This window comes from Cinclus cinclus, chromosome 8 (genome assembly GCF_963662255.1).
Source record: "Cinclus cinclus chromosome 8, bCinCin1.1, whole genome shotgun sequence".
NCBI classification, from domain to species: domain Eukaryota; kingdom Metazoa; phylum Chordata; class Aves; order Passeriformes; family Cinclidae; genus Cinclus; species Cinclus cinclus.
In genome coordinates, this window is record NC_085053.1 from 21,717,519 (window position 1) to 21,741,099 (window position 23,581).

The 23,581-nt window shown below is 47.5% G+C and overlaps 2 protein-coding genes across 6 annotated transcripts in view; one reads left to right on the forward strand and one right to left on the reverse strand.

Moving 5' to 3' along the window:
• Positions 1-423: 423 nt before the first annotated feature.
• NASP (nuclear autoantigenic sperm protein) lies at positions 424-11,506 on the forward strand. 5 transcript variants are annotated; one of them, XM_062497749.1, is made up of 15 exons: positions 424-534; positions 1,300-1,350; positions 2,132-2,242; positions 2,608-2,688; positions 2,856-2,953; positions 3,693-4,559; positions 6,375-6,457; positions 7,348-7,424; positions 7,549-7,622; positions 8,593-8,781; positions 9,002-9,168; positions 9,530-9,583; positions 9,677-9,748; positions 10,699-10,833; positions 11,333-11,506. In XM_062497749.1, the coding sequence occupies exons 1-15, from the start codon at positions 473-475 to the stop codon at positions 11,384-11,386; spliced, it is 2,175 nt and encodes a 724-aa protein (XP_062353733.1). In that variant the 5' UTR covers positions 424-472; the 3' UTR covers positions 11,387-11,506. The 5 variants fall into 5 exon arrangements, with proteins under 5 accessions (XP_062353733.1, XP_062353731.1, XP_062353734.1 ...); XM_062497747.1 differs by lacking the exon at positions 424-534 and having other exon boundaries at positions 1,093-1,350; XM_062497750.1 differs by lacking the exons at positions 424-534; positions 10,699-10,833 and having other exon boundaries at positions 1,093-1,350.
• Positions 11,507-17,736: 6,230 nt separating this feature from the next.
• Positions 17,737-23,581, reverse strand: part of GPBP1L1 (GC-rich promoter binding protein 1 like 1) — a 30,937-nt gene continuing 25,092 nt past the window's right edge. Inside the window, exons 9-12 of the mRNA XM_062497911.1 lie at positions 19,927-20,085; positions 19,142-19,266; positions 18,163-18,265; positions 17,737-17,945 (exon numbers count right to left, since the gene is read on the reverse strand). Coding sequence (XP_062353895.1) covers positions 17,799-17,945; positions 18,163-18,265; positions 19,142-19,266; positions 19,927-20,085 — 534 coding nt within the window. The 3' untranslated portion in view covers positions 17,737-17,798. The remainder of the gene's footprint in view (positions 17,946-18,162; positions 18,266-19,141; positions 19,267-19,926; positions 20,086-23,581) is intronic.

Below are 23,581 nucleotides of genomic sequence, written 5' to 3' on the forward strand. Positions count from 1 at the left end.
TTTTTACCTTGAAACAGCAGAGCCTGGAGGTCTCGGTGCCGGGCTGTAGCCCTGTCAGCCGTGCCTGCTGGTGTGTTCATGTGCCAGGGGGCAGCCGAACATCTCTATGAGCTGGGTCGAAGCCCGGGGCCTGGTCACCTGGAAGAGGCCGAGAGCGAATGCAGAGCCCGGGCCGAGGTGCCAAAGCCGCCCGGACCCCTAGGCTGGGGCTGAGGGAGCGAGACTGCACCTCCCGGCATGCCCCGCGGGACCCCGCCTCCCTCCCCGGCACTACACTTCCCAGCGCGCCCCGCGCGGAGGCGCCCCCGGCGTCCCGCGGCGGGGCGGGCGCGCAGCATGCCGGGAGTGGTAGTCCCCCTGCGGCGCGCGCGCGCCGCCAGGCGGGCCGGGGCGTGTCCTCGGGGGTATATAGCCAGCCGGAGGGGCAGGGGGCTGCACTCTGTCGCCGCCGCCCCTCTGTACAGCAGCTTCTATGCAATCCTCGGCCATCGCCGCTCCCTCCTGCGTTGAGCCCGCGCCGGCCTCCCAGACAAGGTAGGGCCGCGCGGGCTGGCCTTGGCTGTGGTGTGTGCGTGTCGGGGACGGGGGGCTTAGGGGAGAGGGGGGTGCGCCTTCGGGCCGCAGGGTACCGGAGGGGATGGGGGGTAAGGGAGGCGGTGGGCCGGATTTCCTTAGGAGTAGGGCTCGGGGTGCTAGTCGGGCAGGCGAAGCTGCACCCATTTCCCCCCCTCCCCCCCCCCCCCCCCGCCTTTCCTCCTCGCCGGCGGTGGTACCTGCCTCCCCCGTCCCCCTCTCGCCGTTTGTGGTACCTGCCTTCGCCATCCCCCCCTCCCCCGTCGGTGGTGGTACGTGCCGCCGCCCCGCTCCTCCGGCGCCAGCTGGGCCCGCGCGGCTCGCGCGGGGCCACCACGTGATCGCTGCGCGGCCGCCGCCATCTTTGTTGGGGGCAGCCGACGCCGCGGGGCGGGCTGGGGGAGGGGGCAGGCGTCACGTGACCGTCGACCCGTGAGGAGCCGCCGCCGGGGTTTGGCGCCAAGGGCGGGGGGCGGGGCCGGCGGAAGGCGGGAAAGGCCCCATTGTCTGCTCCGGACCGGCCGGGCAGGGCCGACCGAGCTCCTCGCAGGCTCCCGTAGAACCATTAACACCAAACTGAGGAGCCTGAGCCCGCTCGCCTTGGATGAGCACCTCTGCTCCAGACTCCTGGCGCTGGTTTCGCATCTCCGAGAGCTCAGCTCGTGACGTTAAATGGCTGGCGGGTTCTAAACGTGGATTAAAAAACATTCGATTTTTTGTTTGCAGGATGGAAGAGGAATTGGCAGCTCCTTCCACATCCACTGACAAGACAGACGGGTGAGATGGGAGTTGGAACTGTCAGTTATCAAATAACACAAAATCCTGGAGTTACTGAGTGAAACACAAAGGTCACCCTTTAGATTGGTTCTTTGACTTGGAGTTTAACTCCCATGTATGCTGTAGGTGTTGAAAAACAGTGGTTTGCACAAATATAGTGCAGCAAGGTCTTTTCAGGGACTGATACATATACAAATCAGCTGTTCTTGAGGTGTTTGGGTTTTTAATTAGTGCTGGAGAGGCACAGGTATGCAGCTAGCATGTAATAGATAGTATTCCTCTGTGGGCAGCTACTCTTGTCCCAGTCTGAGATACTAGGTTGGATCTTCTGGAAATGAAGCTGTGTGAGATAGACTGAGCTGAATCTGACATGTGTATCTGTCATTCTTCTCAGGTGCACCGTGCTGTGCTATAAGAAGTTTTAACTTAAGTTTATTCTTTTTTTTCATGATTTAGCACTGGAGTCTGAAATACTGGTGCTCTGTGGTGTGTTGGTGTGCAACTCCTAAAGTATATATCTTTAGCAGTCTTTATAGTAGGAAATTCTGGTACTAGTTGCAGTGATTGGATGAAATTACCTGTCTTCTTGCTTATTGGAACTGAACTATCTGTTGTTTCAGATTTTCACAAACAAAACCAAACAAATCCTACCTCCCCTGGTGATTGCAACCACTGTAATGTATGCAACTCACTATTCCATAAAGCAGATTAGGTTCTGAAAGCTGAAATTGCTGTGAAAACTAACAGAATCCTTTATGTGATTTATTTTCTCTTCCTCCAGCATGGATGTGGATGGAGAGTCAAAGAAACTATTGGGTTTGGGACAGAAGCACTTGGTAATGGGAAATATTCCAGCTGCTGTGAATGCATTCCAGGAAGCTGCAAGCTTACTGTGAGTAGTAGAATATTCTTTGCGTTTTTGCTGGATTTAGGCTTCAGTTTGGCTCTTCTGATGTGGATTATGTAAGAAAGATTAGGATTTTTATCTAACACGTTTATAAGTGAGGAGGGCACAACTATTTAAAGTCATCCAAGAGTTGGACATTGCTATAGCTGGTGTGCAGTTTAGGTGGCTTTTGTAATGGGCATTATCAGCAGAGCTCCCTAAAGAGGGAAAGATTTAATAGTTTATTATGCAGGTGTCTTCTCTAGTAACTTGTTCTCTAGTCTTGATCAGTCTCTGTGGATGTTTAATATTCAAGTTTACATATCCAAATCTAAAGCAGGTACAGGCAAATAATAATTTTTTTTTTTTAGAGGTAAGAAGTATGGTGAAACGGCGGATGAGTGTGCAGAAGCTTTTTTTTATTATGGAAAATCTCTCCTGGAGTTGGCAAGGTACAGTGACAGTTTGTAATTTGGTGAAGAGTGTGTCTGGTGTAACAGGATTTCGCTCTGTCATGGACAGGATTGCCCTGGGTGGGATGCAGTGTGGCATTGCAGCTTGTGCAGTTCAGGTGATAGTATTAAAGATCTAAGGGATAACAAACTCCTATTCCCTTTAGAATGGAAAATGGTGTGCTGGGAAATGCCTTAGAAGGGGTGCAGGCAGAAGAGGAAGGAGAAAAAGCAGAAGATGACTCTGCATTGCCAGCTGCTGATGGTATGTAAAGCTGCCTGCCCTGCCATGGGGACACCAGGCTGTGTTTTCTTGTTGGAATGTTCCAAGTTTAGTCCATTGGTATCTTGGGTAGCCTGAACCATTCTGTTGAAACTCTTGGCAGTCTGAATGGACTCTGTTTCTGTTTGATTTGTTTTTTCTTAGTCTTGCTTAAAGATGAGCAAAACCTGTAAAACATGTGCAAGGAGCTGGTCACTGAAAGCATAAAGGGTGTAAAAGGGTCACCAGGTGTCTGTGTCCTGAAATACCGCATCCAAACTTGCTTTCTTAAGCTTCACCGCTGACTCCAACTGCTTTGTAACCTTGTAGCAGTACAGTGTGTGTAGTCCCACAGGTCAGAGTCTCTGTACAAAGTCCCAAGAACGGAGGCTATTTTATACTGTTTGCAGCTGGAAAGGATACAGGAATTCCTGTCCATCCAGACTGTTAAAGCACTGGCACCTCTTGCTTAGCTGTGACTAAAATCGCTGCGCAACCGCACACTGCTTGAGCGGCCGCTTGCAATGCTGCAGTCTGGGGAAGGGGAAGGGACTTGTTTAGATCAAGGGGCTATGTTGGTTGTCTCCTAATTCCTGTACTTGGAAAATGAAGCTTTTAGGAATGTCATCTAACTTGGTAACAAACCAACACACTGGAGGGTCTTGAGGGTGGTGTTGTCAGTGCCCATTAATGTCTTTATCACTAAACTCGAAGAAATGTTTATGCTTCCTCAATCATGTAGAAGAAGCAAGGGAGGAGTTGAGAGAACAGGTTTATAACGCCATGGGGGATAAGGAAGAGGCCAAAAAGTCCATGGAAGAGTCTACAGTACTATCGGAGAAGGAAATCAAAGTGGAGGGGCAAGAGGATGTTGAAATGAAAGAGATCACAGAAGAAAAACCTGAAGAAGCAGCTGCTGACAAGGATGCAAAGCCTGAAGAGGCTGAAGAGAAGACTGAGATTTCTGTGGGAAAAGAAACTTCAGAAGAGCAGAAGCAGCAGGTGCCTGTGAAAGAGGAGGCAGATGTGGAAGAGAAGGAGGTAGAAAAAGAGCAGAAGATGGTAGAGGACAAGGTAGAGAAGGCAGTTGAGGAGAAGGAGAGAATGACAGAAGTGTCAGACAAGGAGGCAAAGGCTGCTGGGGAAGAGGCTGAAGCGGCTGTGGAAGAGAAGGGAGAGACAGGAGAGCAGGCAGCAGAAGCAACAGAAAGAGAGCCAGCTATGGAGAAGGAAGAGGCTGTAGAAGGGCAGGCAGAGACAGCTGTGGAAGAGAAGGCTGAAGAGAAGGCAGAAGCACAGGCAGCAGCTGCTGTGGAACAGAAAGAAGCTGCAGAAGGGAATGCAGAGGCAACTGAACAGAAGAAGGCAGAAGAGAAAAAAGAGCTAGTAGAGACAGTTACAGAAGACAAACCAGGTGAATCTAAAGAGACAGAGTCCTCAAAAGAACCTGTGCCCCCAGAGGACAAAGAGCCACCTAATGACACAAAAGAAAATGCTGAAGTTGCTGCTAAGGTAGAGAAAGAGGAAAAGAAAGATGACCTGACGGAAGAGGGTGAAGGTGCTAAGGTAGAAAAAGAAGAGAAAGATGACCTGATTCAAGAGGGAGAAGGTAACACTGAGAGGAGAAAAGTACTTGTGGGTGGAGGACTTGATGGATTTGGCTAACAGTGGGTAAAAAGTATTCCATTCAGAATTTTCTGTTTGCCTTAGAATAAGGAAAAGGCACAGTAAAGGGGCTCTTGAAGGACTTTACATACAAGTAAAGTTTCAAGGAATAGTGAATAGTCTCAGTTTCTCTAGACTAACGCTTAACTAACTGCAAAGCAAGTCTTACTTGAAAGCAAACTGACAGCCCTGTGAAATGTGTAAGTAATGGCTAGGCTGGTGGAGAATACTGAATGGATGTTCACTTGCATGCATCTGGGTGTATTGCACTAACCTTCACAAAACCTGAAGTACAAATTGCCTCTGGTTATAGCTGTATTTTATTTTAAAATGATGGTGAGAAAACAAGAACAGCTGAACACATAAAAGTAGTAAATTTACTTCTGGTGGAGGAAAGGAACTCTTCATTTGAGTTGGTCATTGTTAGTGAGAATTTGGTTGGAAAATCTGAACTTTATTTGCTGAAGGCTTATTGCTGTTCTAGTACAGTGTTCTGGCTGTCCAGCTTCTGCCCTTCTGCTTCCCTGCTTTATTATAGCTGTTTCCAGGGCTCTGTTGAAGCAAGACTTGCACCCTTTGCTGCAGCAGTACTTTGTGGCCTTAGTGGGCCCATGCCTCCTATTGCACAAGTTAATTGATAAACTGTAATTGCAACTTTGCTTGTCAGTAACTCATCTTCACAGCAGTGCCTTACTTCAGGAGTGGTGGGTGTTCAGACTAAACAGTTCTGGACCCTGCAAGGATTTGTTCTGCTAAGCATAGTGAACACTCTGTGGTGAAGCAGTGGCCTAACAGGGTGTCTGTGTGGAGAGAAGATGACTGAAAGTAAACTAAGAGTAGTTACCTGCTCTTCACCCTCAGTGCTGAAAAGCTGCTTATGCACACACGCTGTTGCTTTTTGCCCTGAGTCTGGGAGTATGAGGACCCTCTGGAACATCTTGCTCTGGTGCTGTGTCATTCTAAACCCCTCCCACTACTTAAATCTTAGTGTCCTGACATCTATTCTCTTTTACCTTCATACAAGGTGTCTTCATGCCTACAGGTTTGACCCTCACAGTGATGGGTTTCTGCTGGGAGTTAGACTAGTGAGTTCACAGGCTCTCCCTCCCCTCCAGATAAAGCTGCTATTGTGTAATTAGCCAGAGGTTGTGATCCAGGAACTGTGTGACTTCAGCCTGCAGACCATCCAGTGCTCTGAAGTTACTAGCCATATTCCTTCACTGCACGTTTTCCCAAAATGTCTTCTGCTGGTAGAACAGATGATGCGCTACTCTTGCACAGTATGGAAAGTCAAATTAGTACTACACAAGAAGAGGTTCATTAACACTGACACTTAAATGCCTGACATGAGGATCATGAACTCAGAAACAGACTAATTTGTGTGCAGCTTGGCAGTTATCTTGCTGAAAACACTTATTTTCTGTAGCATGAAAGTTCAGTAGCTGGCCAGTGCCTCTAAGGCTGCTCAGGATTTTGTGGCTTCAGTGAGACCTGACAACAGATTTGTGAGAATTAAATTCTATGCAAGTTTTTGTTGTGGCTAGTAAGAAGTTGAACTTACGGACTGCTTTAGTTTACAGAGCTGAACGGTTTCAGCAAGATGGCTGCTGATGCTGAGGCTTTAATGTATCTGCTCTTCTTACATCACACCTCTAACCTGTCACTGGAAGGGTAGGGGTTGGATATAACATTCTGCCTGACTCCATGTTGAGCAAGCACAGTAACCAGAAGAGTCCTCATGCATCTACTTGCCTTCTAGAAACAGAAGAATCTGAAGAGGAAGATAAAGAAAATGATAAAGCAGAAGATGATAAGGAGAATGAAATGACAGTGGAAGACAAGGTGAGATTGCTGATGTCTGATACCAGTGCTCGTGGAAAGATGCAATATTAGGCCTAAATTTGATGTCCTCTAGAAGCTTATTTGTGTTTCATTTAGTTCTGTGTAGGAGAATAATTCCGAAAGCCAATATTGCTTAAGAATGGCCAGTGTTAGGCCTAGTGTGCATTGTAGCATCTTGCTCGGCTGTGTCTGTAAACTTGGGTTCGTTCAGCTGCTCTGACACAAATGTTTGTGATGTGCTGAGCTGACATGGCCTGGTGGTGCAGGGGCAGGCAGAAAGATCTGTTCCAGCCTGTTGCTGGAGTTACTTGGTACAGTTAATTCTCTTCTTGTTCTGGTTGTTTTACTGTACATATTGAAGTCTTCTGGTCCAGTAAGCTGTGATTAGGATGGGAATTGTTTGAGAAATGTGGTGCTCCTCAGACCTGAGATGTATATTGATGTAGCAGTCAAAGCGCCTGGAAAAATCTGCAGCATTATAGAGTGGTACTAAGCATTTGAGGTAACTGTTCCTTTCTCAGACTATTCTAACAAAGCTCAAAGGCTCATTAAAAAAAGCTGGACTGTCAACTTTATTTGGTTCATCTAAAGAGAACCTTAACCAAGATTGTGCTCTTGGGATACTGGTGCTTTTGGTGCCCTGTTATTTCTGGAAAAAAAATAAATCTGATCACAAAACAATGCGAGTTCATGTTCCATTGAAACATCTTTACTCCGGGCCAAGTCTTGGTTAATGCAATAACCTCTTCTGCATATTTTTTTTTTTTCCTAGTTGTGAAATGTTTACCTCTTGCAGAAATTGGTTCCTTGATAAGACTGATTGCGAATTTAGTGGTGATGTTTGATGTGATCTAGTCACTTAATCTGTCATGCACTTCTGGTCTTTACAGGAAAGTGAGGAGGATGAAATTGGCAATCTTGAGCTAGCCTGGGACATGCTGGAGTTAGCGAAAGTCATTTACAAGAGGTAAAGACTGAAGTTCTAATTTGAGTGTATGCCATAAACTCAGTGCTAACTGAATGGTGGCACAGTCAGTTAGACAACGTGGCATGCTCTGATTAGGATTTGAAAACTTTTCTTCTTGCTGCAGACAAGAAACAAAAGAAGCTCAGCTCCATGCAGCTCAAGCTCATCTGAAGTTAGGAGAAGTTAGCATTGAATCTGGTAAGTAATGTTAATTCTCATGTGCAAAGTGTTTGGTTCTACTTTGTCACTGGGCTTTGTACTTTAAAACGAGCAGACGTGTTAAGGCTGTCAGGATGAGAACAAATTAGACTGATCATGATAGTTGCAGCCATGTAAGAAGCTTCAGAAGTAATGGTTGGTGCTTTAAATAGGATAATCCATGCTTTTGCAGAGCAGTGGAAAAAATAAGTTTCAGTAAGAAGCAGTGTGTTGCTAGGTCAAAACCAGCATTGTGTTCTGCTTTCTGAAATGACCAAACCTTGCTTATCAACTTGAGAGACTTACTGAAATTTTCATGAAAAGTAGTTGACTCTCTTAGACCTTTCCAAATCCTAGGTTATAGTCAGGAAAGAGTCTTGTATTACACAGCAGAGAAAAGAAGTGGAAAGCAAGCCCCAAGTTTGTGCCTTTTAGTGTCTTGCTTGCCTTTAATTAAAGGTATTTTAATCTCGTTAAATCCCAGTGGATGCTTTCTCTGGGGCACGCATTGGAAATAATCCAACAGGTTTCTGGGGCAGGAGCCCTACAGACACAGGCTTGGATCTTACATCACTAGAGCACATCTGGGAAGAGCTTGGCAGGAAGGTGGCACTGTCCTTAGCTCCTGATTGGTGTTGCAGTTGTGACCAGCTACATTCAGTTCCTGGTAGAAGGTAAAGCAGGAGGATTTGGTGCCTGCTTTGACTTGGCTGCTCTGAAATTTTCTGTGCTGAAATTAGACAGAGCACTCGTGAGAGAATCAGAGGAGCTGGCCTAGACAACCTCTCAGGGGAGGCAGAGTTGTCACCTGATGGTCTGAAAGCAGCCAAGCACTGCTGTGTTCAGTGGTGGTTCTGTTTGCAGACTGTATAATGTTTACCAAAACATGGAGTAACCGAACCACGGTTTAAATGGTGCTGCTGTGGATAATTACTGAGGTTTATAAAGACCTTGGGGCTTTCTCCTGTAGAAAACTACACACAGGCAATAGAGGAGTTTCAGGCCTGCCTGGCCCTGCAGCAGAAGTACCTGGAGGCTCATGACCGGCTGCTGGCTGAGAGCCACTACCAGCTCGCCCTGGCCTACCACTACAACAGCGACTTCGACGAGGCTGTGCTGCAGTTTGGGAAGTCCATGGAGGTCATAGACAAGAGACTGGGTACGTGGAATTCTGAAGCTGCCTAGTGAGTTTTCACAAGGCAAAGTAGTGAGGTGTGCTGGTTGTCTGCTGTGTTGTGTTTTATTTGAAAGCAGTGAGAGACTGAACCAAGGGCAGGATTGTTAAAACTGTTTCTTAGCAGATAGTTGCCTCTGCATGTTGGTAATTGGACAGTTACTTTGTCTCGAGGTGTTTTGCCCTGATAACTGTTTCATCCCAGCCATACTGACTGAGCGAATAAAGAAGGCAGACACTGGGTCCCCTGAAGATGAGAAGGAGATAGAAGAACTGAAGGGATTGCTTCCTGAAATTAAAGAGAAGATAGAAGATTCAAAGGAGTCACAGAAGACTGCAAAAGTAGCTGAGCTAGGACTGAAAGCAACTCTGGTGAGTGTGTCCTGTGGTTTTCTTTTGACCCAACTCTTCTTCCAGTGGAACTTAGAGTAATGAGTAATGAGAGGAGTTCAGACTTGATCGGGGCTGGTGGTTGCTCACAGGTGTTACCAGGCTGTGGTTGTGAGAAGGAAACTGAGCCAGCTGACATCCAAAGAGAATATTTACTAAGAGCTCTGATACTATTTGTTGCAAACTAAAAAGAAATTTGATAAGCTGCTGTGGCCTTTAATGTATTAGGGCTGGAAATGATGGGTTAGGCAAATGTGGAGCACACCTTGCATCTGTCCTGTGCAGAATCCAGTGTATCTCACATGTTTTGTCTGCTAGTCTTGTTTTTTCTGCTTTTCTTAAGGTTGGAACTACATCTGGCTTTGCACAAAGTGAAGAAAGTGGTTCTGTGTCCACAGTAAGTTAATCTAAAAGGAATGTTTTTAATTCTTGTCTGCTCTAAGGATTACTGGTTGTATTTGCTCATGTGTCAATGTCTGTCTTGTAACAGATTCCAGTAAGGAAAGGAGCTGATGGTGCATCTCAGTGTGTAACAGACATCTCTCATCTGGTCAGGAAAAAGGTGAGTCCAGAAATTACTTGTTAAACAAGCGGTTTGCTGAAGTACCACTGGCTTGCTCAGTGTAATTTGATTTAAAAGTATTTTAAATCCAATTTAAATCTTAAAAGTATTTTTTTCTTAACTTAGTTGTATAATGGGAAAACACTCCAAAAGTAAAACCAGCAGTGTATGAAACTCCTTTCCACTGGGAACCAGCCTGGGAATCATCTGGCCTCCAGGAGACCATTCTTGGTGGTTCAGCACCCTGCCTGACACACACTAATGTAAATCAGACCCAGTTGTGTGGCTTCTGCAGGTGCTCCCTGAATAAGAACTTGCTCTGCTGTGGACCCTCAAGAGCAGCAGGGTCACCTGCAGATCCCAAGGAAAAGGCAGGCAACCAGGCTGGGCTGGGCTCCCTTCCTTCCAAAAGGACATTGGGAGTTGGACTTAATAAATAGTAAAGCCACAGTGGTGGTAATGATAAACTGCCTCTTGAAGAGATCAGATATTGAGAACTTGGTTCCTTTAAGTGTTATGAACTGTTTGCTGATGAAAGCTAAGATCTTGTAGGGGATACTCTCAGTTTTATGTTGCTTCTGTTCCATTGGCCAGTCAGTTCAGGTGTGCCTGGAGTGATTGGGAGCTGCTTTAGGTGATTGCAGATGTTGTAGATGCCCTCAATCTACCCTGGAACTGTTATAGGCTCAGTAGTTGCACTTTTCCTTGCCAGACTGTAACTAAGGATAACTCAGCTCTGGAGATCCTGGCACCCAAAGTGTCACTGTGGTCCAGACCTCGGTGTCAGAGCCTCGAAGCTCTGGTTAAACCCCAACACTGGGGAGTCTGTCCTGAGCCTGGCAAGCAGAGGTTGGGTAGATAATGTGCAGTGACATCTAATGCTAAACTTCTCGAAAAGATTTAAACTTTGATTTGTACTTAGTGGAGATTATAAACAATTTTGTCTTCAGAGGAAACCAGAGGAGGAGACTCATCAGGGAGACAAGGAAGCCAAGAAATCTAAACCAGAACCGGCTGTCAATGGTGGTGGTGGTGGGGACCCTGTCCCCAGTGGAAATGAGGTGGTGGAAAAAATGGAAGAGGAGGTGGGCAGCTGAGCCAGAAGTCTGGGCCATGCTTTTTATTTTATCCCCCCCCCCCCGCTCTGTTCAGGGATGGTTCTGTGCCTGGTAGATGTCCTAGTTTTATTGCCTGCTGTCCTTTACAAGGCTTCCCAGACGAGATGAAGATTCCTACTGGGAAGGATGCATGTTGTGCTGTGGTGCTGACTCTGTGTAGGCTGGACAGACCCAGCTGTGGAACCTTGTCACTTGTGGGGTGGGACAGAGACAGGTTCTGGGTGGTTTTTTGTTGGCCTCAACTCCAGCACAGGGTCTTCCCCTAATTTTTAATGTTCCTGGGTTTGATTACTTACCCGTGGGCCACACTTGTTACTGTCAATGCTTTAGGGTAGTGTTGGGCTCTGGAGGCTGGCAAAGCTCACACAGTTCAGTCTTCAAATTACAGAACCCTTGGGCTGCTGCATGAGTTGGTGCTGTAAGACTGTCTTGTATTTTAAAAACAAACCCTTATCTTCTCTTTTAGACAGAGAAGAGGCCACAAGCAGAATCAGGGGCTGCAGTTGAAAGCACAGTATGATAATGATTCTTTAACTTTGGACACTCCTCTCCTTACAAGGAAAATGGTTTTGTATATAGTGTATTTTTTCACTTTTTGGCAACTTTTGTATGACTCCAATAAAGATTGTATGCAAATGGTCCCTGTCTTGACCTTCCTGCTATGACAGGTTCCAGCCTCTGCTCCTGGCTGTCCCCCTGGACTGCACATTTCAGCTCTGGCCCACTGCTGGGCTCCTGCTCCCTTCAGCTTCAGCATTTCTACCCACATGTGCCTCCTTAGACAGGAGCAGAGGGTGGGGATGGGCCAGGCAGGGCTGGCTGCTGCAGGGAAGGAGAGCATTGCCTTAACTTACCTGTCTTGTCCGGGGCTCTTTCCTTGTCCTGGGGCCTTTGTCACAGCTGGGGGGCTGTGTTTTGTTCATTCAAGGCTGAGCCTGAAGATGGTGGAGAAGGCTGATAAAGAGCCTGGGCTTTGTTGTTACGTGTTTTTATCTCTGCTCAATGTTCACTTTGTACCCAGGTAGGGGAGGGTGCAGGAGCAGGTGCTGATGGTTTGAGGCAGGGCCAGGGCTGTCCCCTGAGCCAGCATGAGTGCCCGGGCGGGGCTGGGACCCTGCCCTGGGCTCTTGTGTATGAAACAAGGCCAAGAAGTGAAGAGCAATGAGCTGAAGCCTTTTATTAAACATGAAGCACAGGGCCCTCTGATGGTTTGGAAAGATGGCTGTGGCTTTTGCTGGTTCTCTGGGCTGAACTCTGCATGCCCTGGTTTGGGCTTTCCCTACAGAGGGCTGCATATGGGGATGTGCCTGAGGGCAGGGAATTTGTGCCCCTCTGTGCCCTCTGCCTGTCCCCAAACCACCATTGTGAGAAGGAGTGGTTGAACCACTCTTCTGGCTGTGGGCTCCCTCCTGAGTTGGAGGCTGAGCTGTGTAACTCAGCTGCTGGCTTGGGGGTTTGCCTGTCGTTTACCTGCTCAAATGACTGGAGCCTCTTTGGTCCCAGCAGTGATCTTGCACACTTCCACCCACTGTGGGATCCTGGTACTAACTGCATGTACTAAACCCATGTCTGCAGCTCAAACACAGGTTTTGCCATCCCTTCATCACTCTTATCAGTTACTGAAGCCCCCTTTTGCGCTGAAGGTTGTGGAGGGGGTGGCAGGGTAGTCCAGTGGGGCCATGGCCTATTCCTGGCTCCTTGGGAGAGCCCTGTCTTGTGCTGGGGGCTCCTGAGCAGGAGGAGGGTCCTCCAGGGCCACAAAGGAGGTGAGTGGGAAGCCAGGAGGCACATGGACTGTGGGCCTGTCAGGCCCCAGTGCTGGCCTGGGGGGCTCCTGGAAAAGGAAAGAAATTATGTCAAGGGGAGGAGGGTCCTGGCAGGGTGAGAGCTGCCTTGCCATCCACTCACATGTGGCACTGGTTGTGCAGTGCAAATCACACCCCTGGTCCAGCACTGGTGAGGACTCATCTCCTGCCCCAGTGGCTCTATCCCCAAGTGCAGCAATGAGCTATTCCCACATGTCCCCAAGCTTGTACCTCTAAACCTATTATCCCATCCCAGCTGGAAGCCAAATCCCCCCTCCCCTCTCCCCTCCTTGGAGAGCTGGACATAGCCCTGGGCTGAGGCTCTTACCATGAAAAGTTCTGGCACAGCCAGGGCTGGTGGCAGTGGGGGGGCTATCGGGTGTGGGAAGACAGAGGGGTGCAGCCATGGCCTTGTCTGCTCCACATGGCATCGCAGCATTCCCACCTCTGCCTGGAGCTGGGCCAGTTCCTCAGTGTGCCGCTGGGCTGCTCGTGAGCCTGGACAACAGGATTTGGTCACCGTGGGGTTTAGAGCAGCCATTTTCCTAGCATCTCACCAGGCCTGCGTTCAGTCTGTAGGCCGGGGCTCCCCCTGCTCACTGCAGAGAGCCCACCCCGAGCTGCAGCCCCCCTCCACTTGCCGATATTTCCAGGAGCCATGTCCAATCCAGGGCTCTGATGCTGCAGCCACAGAGGCAGCCAGGGGCTGTGGAGTGCAGATGGGGGACCCATCACCTACCAGCATCTGCTCTCCTCTCCCTTCTGACCTTCAGTGCCAACAGTTCATCTTCCAGACGCCGATTCTCCAGCTCCACAGCCAGCAGCGCTGCATCCAGACCGTGTGTGCCAGTGCTGGGGGGCTCTGCTGGCACAGCCAGGGGTGCCTCAGGTGCTGGCTGTGGGTCCGTGGTTCCTGTGGGGGCACAGGCCTGGGCCTGGTGTTGGCACTTACTCATGCCCCTGACCCTGCACTGCCCCGCGGTTCCTTTCTCCAGCACCGTGGCCTCCAGCTGGAGGTGGAGAAGCTGGTCCAGGATGGCGGGGTCGTGTCCCCCGGAGCGCAGGTAGGACAGTCGCAGCGCCCTGCCGGAGCCCCGGATCAGCCACGGCCAGGGCTCGGCCAGGCGCTCGCTTGGAGCCGCCATTGCCCACAGACCCTCACCTGGCCTCTGCCGCGAGCGGCCCCGCGTACGGCAGGAGGGTGTCGAGGTGGAGGGTGGCCCTGGGGAGGAGACAGGCAAAGGAAGGGGGAGGGAGCCAAAGAGGCCCTTGATGGAGAACACCCCACAGGGCCGGGGCTCTGTGCTGTGACCCCTCAGGCCGGGGCTCACCCGTGCTGGGCCGTTTGGGCCTGTCCGGCCTGGTCGGGAGCGCCTTGGCTCAGCTCCGGCTGCCCCTGCTCGGGCTGGAGACCCAGAGCTGCCCTGGCCCCCAGTGTCGCCAGCTGCCGGCACAGCCCTGAGGGACAGTGAGGGGACAGGGGGCTCAGTACGGCCCCCGCAGCCCCACTCTTGGGGAAATATTGCATCCCACGCTGCAGCCCCATTGTCCCAAAACCGCTGCCCGCGCTTACCTTCTCTCTGCTGCTCCAGCTGCTGGGTCCTGGCCCGGATCGCGGCCACCTGGCGTTCGTGGGCTTCCAGCAGCTCCTGCGGCGGCTGCCGGTGCCCCTGCAGTGGGAGCGGCTGCCGGGGGGGCTCTTCCTGCGGCACAGGGGATTCACCGGGAAGGAGGGACTGGCCCCCCATTCCTGGGGAGCCGTAGGGCTGCTGATGCCCACCCTGGCATTCAGGATTCACCGTACCTCCACTGGCAGCTTCCCAGAAGTGGGATCGGCCGTGCGGAGCAGGGCCCTCTCACGGGGGGTGAGCACGTCCCCCAGGGGAGCTCCCCGCCCTGGTTCCCGCTGTCCCCGCACAGCTGGTGGGACCCCACGAAGCATAAAGTGATGGAGTGGCTCAGCGTCATCTGTATTTTGGGACACCCCGACCTCGCAGACACAGAGGGAAGAAAAGGGTGACATCCCCACCCTCTTCCGATTCCCCCCCATACTTAATAATATACTTTCCTGTTTTTAGCAAAATAAGCACCAAGGGCTGCCTGTGTGGTGCAGGCACGGCAGGATGAAGGCCTACCCCAGCTCAGACTAAGCTGGATCCAGAGTGTGATACCCTGTTTCCCAGCCCAGCACCTGTCCCCGTCCCTATTCTGTGCCAGACCCAGCTCCACTCTACCGAGATGTCCTGTGGTTTCCTTGCCGTGCCCTGTGGTCCCTCCACAGGCAGAGGGTCAACCCCACGGAGGCAGGAGCTGCTGGGTGCCAGGGGCCCGAGGCACAGCTTCTCCAGATGTACCCGCAGCAGCGCTCGGGATCTGAACGCCAAGCGGCAGCGGGGGCAGAGGAAGGTCCCCATGTCCGACACCCTGGGAAGCAGAGCAGGCGGGGTCGCTCAGGGGACAGGGAGAGGGGGCTCCCCCGCGGGGCTGGCACCCTGGGAAGGGCTGGAAGTGTGCACAGACCCGCTGGCGGCGGTGGAGGCGGTGGCTGCAGTGTTTGAAGCCGCTGTTGCTATGCTGGAAGCTGGGCTGGGCAGGGAGGGCCGCGCCCCCAGCCAGCCCTGGACTTTCCCACTGTTTACCACGGGCCCTGGAGTGTGGAAAAAAGGGTCACCGAGGCACTTGAGCAACCCAGATAAAACAAGATGAGGGAGGCCCCGCTGCCCTGTGCCCCACCGTGGTTACAAAGTGCTCCCTGACAGGCGTGCTGGCCCTGGGGTTGTTCAGGAGTGTCCCTTGCCCATCTTGCAGCAGCTCTCACCGAGCTGCTCTTTAGCAGACTTTAAGCGAAGGGGTAACCTCCAACAAGAGGAGAGGTGAAACAGCTCCTTCTGCCCCTTCTTTCCACAGGTCCTGCCCTTGTTCTCAAAAAAACTCCCTGCATTCCATCCTTGCACCTACTTCAGCCTCTCCTCTTGCCAAGTCCCTACAAGCTTTTCCCCTCACCTCACTGCCAGTGGTACCCATCACAGATTCACGATTTTCTCAGGAAAAAGCTGCCATTTGATGGATGGGGACTTGCCCTACTCAGAGGCTACAACTGCCACTTCCAAAGTTTCACCGATATTTACACCCAGCACAGCCCACAGGAGGGTCAGGGCACATCTGGTATGAAGCACAAGGAGCTCCTGGCACACACTGGAGAGGCCGTGCTGTCCCAGTGCAGGCCAGTCCCACTTCAGAGTGCACAGCAATCCAGTTCCCCCATTCCAAGTGGCTGTCAGCATGGATCTGAGGTGAAAGGTTTTTTAAATTTACCCCATTTCCTCAGATAAGTGCACATAGGTCTGCATAACTTGGTTTAAATGGATGTAGGAAGTTAAACTTTTGAAAAATTGATAAGCTCTTCCAGACAAAAGCAGTTTTAGAATATTCAGAAGGGAGAAAGATGGTTTATGCAAAGTCATACAGGAGCACCAGCACTTTGCCAACCAGCCTCATCCCCTGGATCCTGGTTTCCAGAGCACCAGGATGAAGAAATGCCCCACTGCCCTCTCCTCTGGGGTTCACCACAGAGCCAGAAGGAGCTGGAGGCACAGGTAACAGAGTTACACCTAATAATGCTGAGCATGCACCCTTGAATCCAGATGCAAAGATTCACAGCTAAACACGATAGTTTTCTTACACCTCTGCCCTCTCTGCCTGGCCAGGAGTGGATTAAGAACACACAGGCACAACTTCGGGACAAACCCCCTCGGATCAGCAACACCAAGTTTTGTGTGACTCCGTCCAACGCCCCTGCAAACAGTGCACAACCCCAGAACACTTTCCAATCCAAAACCTTTGTGCACAAGCTGAACTTGCACCAGACACTAAAATAGCTTAGGCCACAACTGAATTGTTTGTAAAATTCTTTTTAATCTAATAGAAATGTTTTCATGAATTTTTAAAAAAGATTTCAATGAAAACAGCTTTGGATTCAGACATTCCCTTGCCACGTTGTGAACATAAACAGCAGCATTGCACTAGGAACAAGTGACACCGACCGGTCGAGCTTCACCATTTTGTATGAAGCGGAAAAAAAAGCAAACTGCTTTAGTAGAAGATAATTTTGAATTATTTTCTTTAAAAAAAATCCCCAAACATGAACTGTCATCTCAGCATTGTTCTCCCTCTCCCTTCTTAAAGGAAGAGTTCAGCTCCTGCAGTCTGAGCACTACAGCAATGTTTGCCAAGTGGAAAAATAGAGCGGGAGAAGAAACTGTTTATCCCCAGTGCTACTGAACCCCCAAAGTTGCAGGTCCCTTAGAGGAAAGCTCTCCTTACATAAGAAAGACAATTAGAATTGGCAAACTGATGCAAAATATTTATTCCAAGTTAGTTATTTTTGATGCAGTAGTTTTTCCCCCTCATACAGACTCAATGTGATAGTCACTTTTTAAAATCTGTAAATAATGTTATCAAAATAATCTTAATCTTTGAAATCTCACAAAAAATTTATATTTTACAATCCACCCTGAATATCAAGGCTGCAAGAAGAAGAACACAAACAATTCCTATATCCAAATATTTTACAGCTGTACCCAAAAAAAAAAAAAAAAAGAAAACCACAAACGCCTGGTTAAGTGATGAAGCTCCCCGAGCCGCCAAAAAAAATAAAATAAAATAAAATATTCATGTTATTAGCATTAATTTAACATAATTAGAACTTCAAAAGCCATTTTGTCATCGACAATGATTGTTTTAGCACACCGTTACCGCGCGCTGGGCAATGCGGCGGCACTGTTAGAAGCTTGTTGTTGCAGAGATCAGTCAGCCACTTGTGTCCTGCTCACACGACTGAACTTGTGCACTGCCCCACAAGGGATTTTTGTCAAAATTTGCTAGCTGCACAAACTTCTAGTAAGCATTAGGGCAAAACCAAAAGAAAAAGCTAAAGAAGCCAATTTCTCTCTTCTTTGGGATACAATTATTTCCCTTGTGCATGAAGTATCAACAACAAAAGAAAAAACTGAACAGACAGGAGACAGAATAAACTCTGTTTAGTTTATACAACCCCAAACACATGTTGAACTATGAACTGAGTTTATTGGGTTGGTTTTATTTATTTTAATTTTATTGTGCCCAGTTTCAGGCATCGTCATCTGACGTTTCGCTGCTACTTGTTTCTGTGTCTGAGTCCTCAATCTTTGTCTTAAAAGTGCTTCCCCAGTGGAACAACAGGCTGGAGCCACGGCCCTGAAGAAATCCATTCTTCCCAAATCCATTTCTTCTTCGCTGTAGGAATGAAAGTAAGTTTTAAAACGAGCAGAACTGTGGAGAGTAACCATCACCAACCCTCTGAAATCAATGCCACACACACGGATAATGAAGATTCATCCATTCTACTACAGTCTTGCTTAAATGCGTGGTCCTTTTGAATACCCTTGAGAACAAGCCCTTGAGAAAGGAGAGGGAGAAGAGCAGTCACAAGTAGGAAGAGCTGTAAACATACCTGCTCTGATTTAATCTGGAACTCTTTGAGCTCATCCTCCGTGAGGGGAAGGTAGTTTTCATCATTTTCAGGATATTCCTGCCATCCCATTTCTTTCAATAACCTGATTGTGGAGAAAATAAAAGGGCCATGGGAACTAAAGCAAGGGAACTAAAGCAAGGGAACAGTGGTAAAAGGAAGGAACACTTTGTCCATGAAAAATAAGGTTTTGTAGTAAGTAACTCCAAATTCACCAGGGAATCTTCTCTATCACAGATCACTTCAACAGTCCTTTGTGTTTACCCACCATTTTTCAATGTCTTTTACAAATATTTAACCATCAGCAGCCCTGTACAATGGGTACATAACCAGCCTGGTGGAAGGCAGGGATTTGAAATTCTAACTCAAGGACACTGAATGAGGACATGAGGCAACCAAACCAGTATCACAGCTCAGAATCTCCTAAACCCTACTATCTGCTTGCACCAGGTGCTCACACTGCTTATTCACTGATGTGAGATACAGCCTGAGATACCAGGTAAATATTTTCTTAATTCTCCTCCACTTTTACAGCATGTAAAGCAGCACAGGAGTATTCTAAGTGCAAACAAAGTGTGGTGTGTGCCTTCAAACCATTACATTTAGGACATCTGCTTGCAAATTAACCAGAATCACCCTTGGTTCATGCTGACTCCCAGGATGGGCAGATAAGTATCTCTAGGCAGCATTAATACATGGGGATGCGGCATTAAAGAAGCACTGGAATTTAATTACAGACCTTGGAAAGCCTTGGCTCACCTGTCATTGGTGCCTTGTTTTACTTTCAATACGACCTCACCCAGTCCAGCACTAGTCACAAAGCCCACACACCTCCTTCTCCATACACACACAGCTACTGCTGCTTCTCCGAGAGTTTTCCTCAAAATAATTTCCTTCTCCTCACACAGGCCAAGGACTCACCCTCATTTACTCCAGACACTTTATTCTGCCATTTACTCACCTGTGTTCTGCTTCCAATGAATGGGAGAGGTTTTCCCCCTCCTCCGGCAAAGGGAGAGAAAGGCCATTCTGATGGCAGTTTTCTTCCCAGTTTTCCTTTGGTTCTGGTGTGCTGTTGCTCTCCATCTAAAGTAAAATAAAACCATCAAAGTGTGCTTGCACAGACCATGCCAACAGCACAGTTCCAAGTCCAAGCTTCTGCCTTTGAAAGTCCAGCCAAGCCTTTCACCTTGAGCCAGTGTTTTTTACAGAAGCTGCAGCAATGTGTACCTGGCTGTGACAGGACAACACAGGACAAAGGACGTTTGGTGGCCTGTGCTATTGTGCCAAGGGAGTGAGTGCTGGCATTGCAAAGCCATCAAGAGCTGCTCACAGTGACAGCAAGAAAACAGTGAGAATTAAATGCTCCTAAGGACACACTACATAGACATTAAGGCACAGATCTATGCATTTGGGGGTCTGGTCTGAGCCTCTGAGGCTTAAGCCACATTGCTGAACCTTTCACAAGCACAAAATTCTACTTTTCTGTGAATGCAGTTTGACATGAAAGTTGGAAAGCAACTTAAGATGTTAAAATATTATACTGTTCCTCTGTTAGAGAATCCTTGCAAAAAATCTACATTACCTTCAACATCTGTGACCCTTCCACCTAATTTATTACTTACCCACTTGTATTTCATTCCCTTCCTCTTCCAGAGCCTGAATTACATACACTGCTCAGGGCTTTTTCAGCCCCAACTCCTTCAATAATAATGATCATATACACAGCAAGGACAGTGATCTTACATCATCCAGCTTGTCACATTCCCTGTTTTCTGTTATCTCCCCATTTCTATCATCCTTCAGTGCCTTCAGGAATTCACTCTTTTTATCAGTGGTCCGGCGCATCAGCTTCGTCAGGCGCGAGGAGCAGATCTCGATGGGAGGGGTGGTGCTGGAAGGACTCTGCACAGGGAGGGAGAACACAGAAATCAAACTGCACTGCTGAGAATCCGAGGCCTCTTCAGTGGCTGTGCTTACACCTTTCAAACACTCATCAGTTCTTTGGGTGGCTTGTAACCCCTCAAAAAACCCCAACCTAATGTCAAATTTCCATCAAAACACTAATGGGTATTGCACATTCACTTTTCCCATCTATTATTATCATCAACTCCTTTTCTTCCCCTAGGAATCAATTCACATGACCATGAATATGTCTATTTTGTCCCTTTGTAACGTAACTTTCTCAAGCAAGCTGATGCTGACAACAGAGTATTAGGGCAAAAAACTTCATGCAGGATTCCTGCCCTACAAAAATCAGCAAATGAAGCAGATCAGACTGAGTTCAAATTTGCATTTTAAGTCATCCTGACAGACTCTACCCTGAAATTAAGCTATGGGGAGGTAATCTCCTTTCAGGGAGTGGTCACATCCTTAACTAACCACAACCGGGTGCGGAACAGGCAGCCACAGCCTTGGAATCCTCCCCTGGAGAGAATGCTGCCAGGTGCTGGCTCTGTACACTCAGCCCAGATGGTTCAGTGTGGAGCCAGACATGGACAGCCCTGGAGCCTGTAGGAAATCTGCTCAGCTCAATGCATGAACACAAGGAAACTTCCTGTGCTCCTCCACAATGTTTTAGCTTTCTGAATAAGCTGGAGTCTGTGAACTAGGCCCACTGGCAGTACCTGGCCATGATCCTGCAATAAGAGCACAGCTAACGAAGGTGAGCTTTCAATTTTATCTGTTCCGTGTTTAGACTGGGCACACAAAAGGAATCTAAGAACATGTTATGGGAAAGTTCCCGGTATCTTAACTTCCTGTTGGAGTTCATGTCTGGCTACTCTAAAACAATGAGGAATTGAATCATTATTATGGATAACTGACACCAGAATCTTGCATGCAAAACTACTCTTTCTCTCCATGTACACACTATGATGAACAAAAAAAACCCCAAAAAACCCAAAAACCAAACCAAAACAAAAAAACAACAACAACAAAAAAAACACACACACAAAAAAAAGAAGCAATATTAAACCAGTAAAATTTCCTGAAGTTTGTAGTGTTTTTCTCTCCACATACTTTTTTAACCTGTGGGGGAAGGTTGCAAATTCAGGCTCTTCAACATTAATCTCCTGTGCTAAAAATTTTTATCACACTCAGTGCTATGAGCAAAGATCAAGGGAATTAGACCAAAAACAAGGCAGCACCTGCTGCCTATATTTCTAATGGCTGTTGCATGTTAAACACTGGTGTGAAAAAATGCCTGCAAGGAAATAAGTGCAGCCTGGAAGTAATTTCTCAGGCAGACCTTACAGACTTTGCCTAATTCAACACAGTAAGAAACAAATCAGCAGTTGTAGCAGACCTAATGAGTGACAGCAACTATCAGGATAAAAAGCTGACACAAGAGTGAAATTAAGCTCTCAACATAACTATTAGTTTGACAGCAGTGACAGAAGGTAACAATGAACAAAGGAGACTAAAATTAGATGTCTTCTGGTAATCTGAAACACTCAACTTGAACTCTTTGCTAGTGGCTGTTTTGATCTCTAATAAACTACAGAGGTACTAAAACTTAATTTCTACACATTAGGGGAAAACAGTTACAGTTAAAGTTTAGAAACAGCAGATTTCTGAAAGGGAATTAATTTCACCTCAATTCAGGTTTTATGCATAACTTTCTGTAGAAGGGTTATGTTTTACAAAACATTCTTCTTCAGCACTAAAATAGTAAACTGGCATCTCTTCTAAAGTAAGCCTAGCCCTTTGAATGAAACATCAAGACATCTCAGTCTTTTGGTGTTGCTTTTTTTTGGGGTGTTTGAGAGCACTATGCATCACATGAGATTTGCTCAGATGTCTATGTAACATGGATGGCTACTCTCACAGAAAAGTAATCCTGAATTTATTTTAAGAACTCAGGCTGTATTGTAGCTTGGTTGTCTTAGACTGGCTTGTGGGGACAGGGTCAGTGCTAGTTGGCACCCTTTTAGTTTTCAACACGCTGTGGTCTCTTATGAATAAAGGTACTATTTTCACCACTTCTGCAGGAATTAGCCCCCTTTCAGAAACAAAAAGCCAGAGACTATGTGTAGTAGTCCTGGAGAACCAGGACTGCAGTACTATCTGCTGGCCACAGACCTGTCTTTTCATACCGTACATCTCCAACAGATTCAAAGAAAAATGTATTACAAGTGTCCAGTTTAGCTGGAAGGAATTTTTAACCCCTTCATGTTTAGCTCTCAGGTTGATACCCAACATCTTCCCTGACTAGAGTTTCATAGAAGACCTTCTTAGGGGCAGGTGAAGGAAACACTTGCATTACTCCTTTATGATACAAAGTGAATGCCTCTCTCCAGTCTACTGAGGCAAAAGCCTTTACACTGCCCATATTGTGCTGTGCGTTACAAAAGGAATTCTGTCAGCAGCACAAAGAACTTGGTGTAAAGAGAGAGAAAAGCAAGGTAAAGGAAAGGAACAGAGTGTAAGATGTATTTGTAAAAGTCACAAGTGCCTGTTTATTAACTACTGCCTTTAATGACTGCTTGTATACTCAGCTGTGGCTAAGGCAGAAAAGTGCAGGTTGATGCAAAGTAATGTCTACAAAGCAGAGAATAATAAAGATGATGAAGCTTAATTTTAGAGGTAATGTCTATAACTGAACAAGTGCACAACTAGAAAAATCCTCCAATTCTACAGTTAAAACAAGCTAATTTCAGATGTTGTGAATCATCATTTATAGAATCACAAAATCATTAAGGTTGGAAAAGACTTCCAAGATCGTCAAATCGAACCTGTAAAGAGCAGCTGCATTGGCCAGGAATTTATCACAGTCTGTTCTATTTTTTGATCTTTTTTTTCTTGTGCTCTGTCACAATTATTGCTGAAATATTAAGAGAATTGTCTTTTAAGGTTCCCTCTACAGTTCAGACCAAAACTAGGGTCAAGTCAGTTTCCATTTCAGCAGATATTTCCTTCCAATGCCAAAATTAAAAACAGATACTATAGATGAAAAGTCAAATGTACACATGTTAAACTCCTTCAACCCCCTCAGAGTGCTTGTGCTGTTGTTCTAGAGAAAGGAAATTAGGCAGATCACCTTCCTTCCCCTTCCTTTCCTATACTGAAAAACATCATGGGAATCAATTTGCCTACGTAGTCACATCAGTTCTTGGTATCTGCACTCCCATAACATCAAGCTGACGCACGTCTTGTTACACAACACCATTTCAAGCATTAGTACTTTTTTTTTACTGGAAGGAAACTCTAATACAGTTAAACAAACACCAATGGCTTTATAGCTACACAAATGCCATTTTTATTTCTTCTGGTATATCATTGATGAGGCACAATGTGCTAAGAATATACAAGTGAGTCATCCCTCAAGGGTGCAAAGGTTAGGTACCATGTGCAGAGAGGGCCTTATATTTATGCTCCAGTAGGTGATAGTGACAGAAGC

Coding starts and splice junctions, on each gene's coding strand:
- NASP (XM_062497747.1), top strand. CDS start 1,178: ATGAGCACCTCTGCTCCAGACTCCTGGCGCTGGTTTCGCATCTCCGAG. Junction 4,560..6,374: donor CCTGATTCAAGAGGGAGAAG/GTAACACTGAGA, acceptor CTTGCCTTCTAG/AAACAGAAGAATCTGAAGAG. Junction 9,169..9,529: donor TAGGACTGAAAGCAACTCTG/GTGAGTGTGTCC, acceptor GCTTTTCTTAAG/GTTGGAACTACATCTGGCTT.